The 7,432-nt window shown below is 37.6% G+C and overlaps 1 protein-coding gene across 1 annotated transcript in view; it reads left to right on the top strand.

The window, feature by feature from the left end:
• The first annotated feature begins 6,090 nt into the window (after positions 1–6,090).
• LOC150085143 (BCAS3 microtubule associated cell migration factor-like) overlaps positions 6,091–7,432 on the top strand; it is a 345,830-nt gene continuing 344,488 nt past the window's right edge. The window contains exon 1 of the mRNA XM_090373846.1: positions 6,091–6,321. Coding sequence (XP_090229972.1) covers positions 6,134–6,321 — 188 coding nt within the window. The 5' untranslated portion in view covers positions 6,091–6,133. The remainder of the gene's footprint in view (positions 6,322–7,432) is intronic.

The raw sequence follows: 7,432 nt of genomic DNA, 5'->3' as shown, positions 1-7,432 counted from the left end.
CTCCTGAAGAGTTACCAATATGTTCGGTCCGGTGTACTAACTAGCGGCCGACCTGCGAACACCGTTTTAGAGCTGTACCCTCGAAATGTAAGGAAGATTGGATCTTGCCATCATGTTCATCATAACCTCAAAAGTCATACTGCATGATGGAAGAGATGGGGAAGTATTAACCGGAACTTAGCTCTGGAGACTAAAGATGGGTTCCATCACTTCAAGCCTCCAATAAGCAAAGTGGTGTTATTGCACCGGCTGATGAGAGTTATCTACCACCTAGTAATGCCTGGTAATACAGAGGGGTGGCTTTCCTCCAATTGGTGTGGGCGCCAACACCTCGATCTCTCCTTACGTTGGTTCACACCTGGGTGGTCACCCACAGTGTGCTTGTGCATGGAGGTTATATCCAGGATTACTAACAATCCCACCATCGTGAAGGTGCAAGCAGATGATTTGGCTATCACAGACCGTCCGGACCTCGCCGAAATTGGGTCTACTTGACTTCAATTCACCCGAATATCAGTTTTATCATCGTTTTAGACTCCCGGGTAGCCAGTATTGCTTGTCTGTCATATCTGAGAGAATGCCTGTGACTTCTTTAAAGACCCAATATTGTATAGTTTAAATGTATAATAATTAAATGCATAGTTTTATCCTTAAAGGATAAGTGATTAATGGAACAGAGTGATTTTAAATTAAACAAAGAAAATAATGATACCATTGAAAGAAATTTTAAACATATGCTACCGGAAATCGTGGAATACGAAAAAACTTTCGTCTGGGTGGCAAGACGGTGAAAACCGAATAAGGAATTTGTTGTTTGATAAAATATGAAATAAAAATTAATGATTTTAGAGATTTTGTCTAAGACAGTTTAATTTTAAAATCGAGTGAAATTCCCTTTTCAATTAAGAAAGCCAGAAATATCTTTGAAACCATTGCGATTAATAGTGCTGAAGCTGAGCGAGCTTTCAGCGCAATTAATAATATTGTGTGAATGAATGAATAATGTCGACAATTACATTGCAGATTAATTGTACATATTAATTGTACATCTTAATGGAAAACCATTGCTTCAATTTGATCCGAATCGTTATGTGAAATCATTCTTCTGTAATCATCGCTCAGCTACTGAGGCAAAGCTTGACAACAAATTAATAAAGAAGTAATATGGCAATTTTTGGAATAAATTTTTCGTGAATATTTGTGTAATAATATTTTTTCATGTAATCTGTGATTTTTTATGTACCTTTTCTAGAACAGTTTGTTTTTTTATGTATAATTTTTATACTGTGGAATGTTTTGTGATAGTTTTTGTTTTTTGTGATATGGGAAATATTTCGTGCTATTTTTTATTCGCAATGTTAAAATTTTATCATGAAAAATTGTATCCATTATATTTCCTTAGTTGTAAAAAAAAAAAAGAATAAAAAAGTCATGCGTCTGCACGCACGGTAGATGGTTTTATGTGAAACATCCTTTGCGTTTCTTTTTGATATTTTGATTTGTATGTATTGATTACGAAATAAAAGAGCTTTTGTATTGAAAATATTTTATTGATCATTCACAAATTTCCATAATTTCTGGAAGACAAGATACAATGGATTTATGATAACTAAAGTAAGAGACGTATTCTTGCTACTGCAGTGTATCTATATGTCTCTGAAAACAGCGTCAATTGAGGTACCCGATCTTAGTTGAAACGACATATGCAGCTGTTCGTGCACCGAACAGCTGCGTATGCGAAAATGCGAGACGAAAAAAGAAATTGTTGACAAATCTTTGTATTGTTGCAGTCATATGACAAATACTTGCAATCATACTTACTGCAGTAGTAACTGCAGGAAGTATGATTGTGATGTTATACTATTCAAAAATTCTAAAAAGTTAGAATTCGAGATATCGTACTGGTCACGAAAAATGCATCACGTCTCTAATCATACTACTAGTGAGTGCCCCACACAGACTAGCAGACCCTGGCAAACGCTGCGGATGACGTCACTTCCGTGATCGATCAGATTAATTCGGTATGTATCCTTACCCCCCCCCCCCCCAGGATGTTTCACATCAAAACGTCGGCAAAAGTGCGAGCCCACTGTTAAAATGTTCACAGCTCACCACTGGAGAAGGCTGAGGCTAGTAAAACCCCAAGGACATTTTGTCTTATATTATTTTGAGGTTTGACCTTACAATTTTCTTTGTACTTGACTGTACAAAGGTAATTGTACTGTTACTTGTTGACGATTATCAAAAGTGCCAACATAGCACGAACTAGCTCCTTTCCCCAAAATTTCTAGGTGTGCATTCCTTGCAATCGTTGGTTAGAAATCCTTGCACTTGATCTAAATATTGTATTTCTATTATATTATTATTAGCATTAGCATTAGCATTAGCATTAGTAGAGGCATTTGATGCAAGAAAGCAAGCTTATGCAGCATCAGCCAAAAAAAAAAAAAAAAAAAAAAAGTAACATAAATAAATAAAAATAACCACTTCCACTTCACCCCTCTGTTCGTTCGAAATACCTGTCCAGCTGAGCCTTAAACTTATTTAGGCTATCAACTTCCACGACAAGGGATGGAAGTCTGTTCCACCCACCAACCACCCGCTGGCTAAAGGCAAATTTCCGCACATCTATCCTACATCTGTCTTTCCTCAATTTGAATTTATGCCCTCTCAGGTGATTTTTCTGAGCTAGAGGAAGAATCCCATCAGCATTGAGCATGCTCAAACCATTCAAGGCTTTGTACACCTCTATCAGATCACCCCGCTGGTGCCTAGTTTCCAGACACTGTAATTTGCAAAACTTAAGCCTTTCTTCGTAAGAGAACCCCTTTGTCCCATTCACCAATCTAGTTGCCCTTCTCTGTACTCGTTCCAGCAGCTCTACATCCTTCCTGAAATGAGGCCTCCAGGCCTGTATCCAGTACTCTAGGTGTGGCCTGACCATTGCCTTATACAAGGGAATAATCACCTCCTTATCCCTGCTAGAAAAATTCCTATATATCATTGACAATACACCATGAGCTACTCTTGCAGCTCGTCTGCACTGCTCAGAGAACTTCATATCTGCCTGCACCACCACCCCCAGGTCCCTTTCATTCTCTACCACTGTCAGTGTAGTACCACAGAGTTGATACGTTGCTCTGGGGTTGCTGTTTCCCATATGTAGTACTTTACATTTGTCAATGTTAAACTTCATTTGCCACCTCGAAGCCCATCTGCTCAACCTTTCCAAATCCTGTTGCAGCAGCATAGTGTCAGTAGTGTCCTTGACAACCCTGCCAACCTTCGTATCGTCTGCAAACTTGGACATTAAGCCTGATATACCATCATCAATATCATTTATAAATACAGAAAACAATAAAGGCCCCAATACTGAACCCTGAGGGACTCCACTAATAACATTAGTCCACGATGAGCAGTGTCCATTGATTACCACTCTCTGTCTTCTCCCCCTCAACCACCCCTTTATCCATAGCAGCAACTTGCCTCCAATGCCACACTGCTCCAATTTGTGCAGCAGTCTTCCATGTGCAGCAGTATCAAAAGCCTTTCTAAGATCCAAGTATATAATATCAAAGTTATTCCCTGCATCCAGTTCTTTTGTGACTGCATCATAGTATCCAATCAAATTGGTCAGGCAAGACTTCCCCTTAACAAAACCATGCTGTGTCCTAGCTATAACTGAAGTCTTGTCTAGATGATCCTGCAGTGCTTCTTTCACCAGTGCCTCCATTAATTTTCCGGGAACAGAAGTTAAACTCACAGGTCTATAATTACTTGTGTCAGCCTTTGATCCCCCTTTGTGAATTGGGGTCACATTTGCACATCTCCAGTCAATGGGTACCTCCCCTGAGTCCAAGGAAGCTCTCATAATTATGGCTTAGGGTTTGCTTACCTCCTTTGCTGCCTCCTTTAATATAACTGGATAGATCCCATCCACCCCAGGTGCCTTTCTTATGTTTATCTTCAACAATTTCTCCTCCACTTTGCTCTCAGTTATTACAAGATTCTCTAGCTTACTGCTAGAGTTGAATACACCTCTGGCATTCCCCTCGCTGAATAACTCCTCATGTGTGAATGTCGATGCAAAATATTCATTTAGTTTGTTAGCTACCCGAGCAGGGTCATCAACAGTTGACCCATCGATCTCAAGTGGACCAATCTGATTCATCCCCTTCCTTCTAGAGTTTACATAAGTAAAGAACTCTTTGCTGTTTTTCTTCGCATCCCTTGCCAAGGATCTCTCGTAATCTGCCTTCGCCTGCCTAACCTCCTTTGTAACTTGGTTACAGATCAACTTGTATCTATCATAGGCGTCCGTGTCACGTGTTAATTTGTATGTATCCCATGCATTTTTCTTCTCTGCCATATGCCTCATTAGTTCATCCGACAACCATTTAGGCCTAAACCTTGAACAATATTTCTTAGTTGGTATGTAAAGCCTAGTAGCTTCCACGATAAGTTCTTTGAATGCTTCCCATTTTGAATTTGCTGTTGGCAATATCATCAGTTGATCCCACTGTATAGAATTTAAATACTGTCTCAGTCCATTGTAGTCGCCTTTACGAAAGCAATACCCCTTCCCTTTACCCCTAATGGTAGTTACCTCTTTGAGTAACTCCCACTTCAGCACACTGTGATCACTGCCACCAAGTGGTTCATTTATCTGCAGATTCTTAATGCATGAAGAATCACTACTGATAATCAAATCAAGAGTATTACTCCCTATAGTTGCCTCCCGAACATGCTGATGTAGAAAACAATCATCCAATAAATCCACAAAAGCCTTGCTACTGTGTGAGTGACCAGCCCCCAAATTCCAGTCAATATCTGGGAAATTAAAATCCCCCATTATAAGACTCTCTGATTTACTGGCCCACTCTATTTCTCCGAACAGTTTCTTATTATACTCATCAGAGTCATTAGGCCTATAGCACACTCCTACTCTCAATTTTGATCTCCCAATGCTTATGTCACACCAAACTGACTCGACACTGCACTGTCCAGCGATGTCGACTGGCTTCACTTCCTTGGATTTTATGTGTTTTTTAACTAATAGCATAACCCCTCCTCCCTTCCTATCCTGTCTATCCTTTCTGTAGACATTGTACTTCCCAAATTCCAGTTCTGCATTTCTTATATCTGTGTGACACCACGTCTCTGAAATCCCCACAATATCTGCCTTTGATGTTTTGAGCAATACCTCAAATTCATCAAATTTATTTACTAAACTCCTAGCATTGGTGTACACACAAGTATACATGCACCTGTTCTTTTTCTTAGCTACCCTAACACAACCCATGTGTTTACTTGTACCCCAATGATTCCCAGCAGTCTCTGAAATATCCTGCATCTTATTTTCCAGGCTGCGGCTCATTCCAATAGAAGCAGTGCAAGAATCACTTTCTTTTTTGTCGGACAGTTGGCACCTTTATGGATTTGGGATGAGGTTTACATGATTTTTCTTGGTTAAAGTGTATCAAGCAATTTTGCCAGTTTTATACTGTAGTGGTCAATTTACAAGCACAATATGGCGAAGAGTTTTTGATTTTTTTTGCCTCTGCAAAACAAATTCAATACCTCTAGATTAATGTAGCTCTGCTATCTCAGAAGCCTACGTGAGTCACAGACTATTAACATATCTTACTACTCTGTGAGGTGGGTAACACATCACAGTAGAATCGCCGTACTGACCAAACCGGATGGAAAAGACCTGAGTTCGAATCCCGTCGACGACGCGAGGAATTTGTATGAACCTTTTTCAATACGGTTGATTTTATTTGTCTCAGGTACAGGCGCAATATGGCCTACGTTGCTGATGCGCCTAAAAGCATCAGTGATATGATAAAGTATGCTACTTTATCAGTTTTTTTTTATTTATTTATTATTATTTGCGGACAGAAAGTTGGCATTTATGATAGGAGTATCACATGTTTGTGTGGAAGAATAAAAAAAAAACAAAAACAGTCGTTTCTGTACTTGCATATGTAAACAATGCTAGTAGAGGTCGCTTTGCGTACTCAGCTGTGCGTGTGGTGTGCGAACTGAGGTTTGTTGTAAATATAACAAGTACAGTGAAAAGTGTTTTTTTTTCTTCTTTATATATATTACGTTTTGTGTATATTTTATTTTTATGCACTTTTTATCACAGCAGCGCAAGTTTTCAGGAAAATTTACGATTCTTTCCAAGTATAAGAAATTTGTTAGATATCTGAAGTCAAACATTGTATTTTTACCCACCTTGACAAATGATATGGCAGCAGAATCCAACAGACGTGGAACCAAAACAGTGGGACTAGTTGTGAGACCACAGGCTGTGAGGTATATGCCATTTTTGATATACAAAATTATTGTAGTTTGGTTAGTAGGGATATTTGTGTATCATTAAAGAAAAATGAGTTCATTAAAGGAAGGTTTATTGAACTTTTTTGATATGATAACTAAATTTCAGTTAAACGACCGTGATCTATATATACTGTGTATATATATATATATATCCCAGATACTGCAGAGCTTATTGAAAACCAACGTCCACAATTGTCTCATTAACACAACTATCAATAAAGAATATATATATATATATTTAATCATTTACGAAATAAATAATAATAAAAGGTAAGATGATTGAATGGAAATTTAGGAAAAGTGTTGATTATAAGTTTTCTAGGCATCATGACTCACTATGAATATTTTATTATTCTAAATCCTTATCTTACATAGTGATGTAATTATATATACATACAGGGTATGTCAAAATTATGTTAACACTTATATGGAAAAAGTAATAATATTCCACATATACAATAATAAATAATATTACACATATACAATAAATTTTGATAAATGTTGATTTCAGTTAATGTTGATTACAATAAATGTTTTTTCCATATAAGTGTTAACATAATTTTGACAATGTTTTTTCCCTATAAGTGTTAACATAATTTTGACATACCCTATATATATATATATATATAAAGCCGGAAATGAGTGAAGAAACAAAAACTAATGAAGACAAGAGGAAGTTACGTGGAAGGGATATGTGTTGAAATTTTTATTTTTTTAAAAATATTAATTATATGGCAAATATAGCCAAAATTATAAGCCAATAAATAATAAATTTACACCGGCACCAACACAATAAATAGTGAATTTATTTAAGCTGTCAACTTCCACAACAACAGATGGAAGCTTGTTCCAGCAATCAACCACCTGCTGGCTAAAAGCAAATTTCCACAAATCTATTCTACAACTATCTTTCCTCAATTTGAATTTATGCCCCCTCAGGTGTGGAATCTGAGCAAGAGGAAGAATCCCATCAGCATTGAGCTTGCTCAAACCATTCAAGGCCTTATACACCTCAATCAGATCACCTTGCAGGTGCCCAGTCTCCAGATGCTGCAATTTGCAGAAGTTAAGTCTAGCTTTGTAACAG

Source organism: Mastigoproctus giganteus, chromosome 5 (assembly GCF_048544385.1).
Source record: "Mastigoproctus giganteus isolate SK-2022 chromosome 5, ASM4854438v1, whole genome shotgun sequence".
Classification (NCBI taxonomy): Eukaryota; Metazoa; Arthropoda; class Arachnida; order Uropygi; family Thelyphonidae; genus Mastigoproctus; species Mastigoproctus giganteus.
This window is presented reverse-complemented; position numbering and strand designations above follow the sequence as displayed.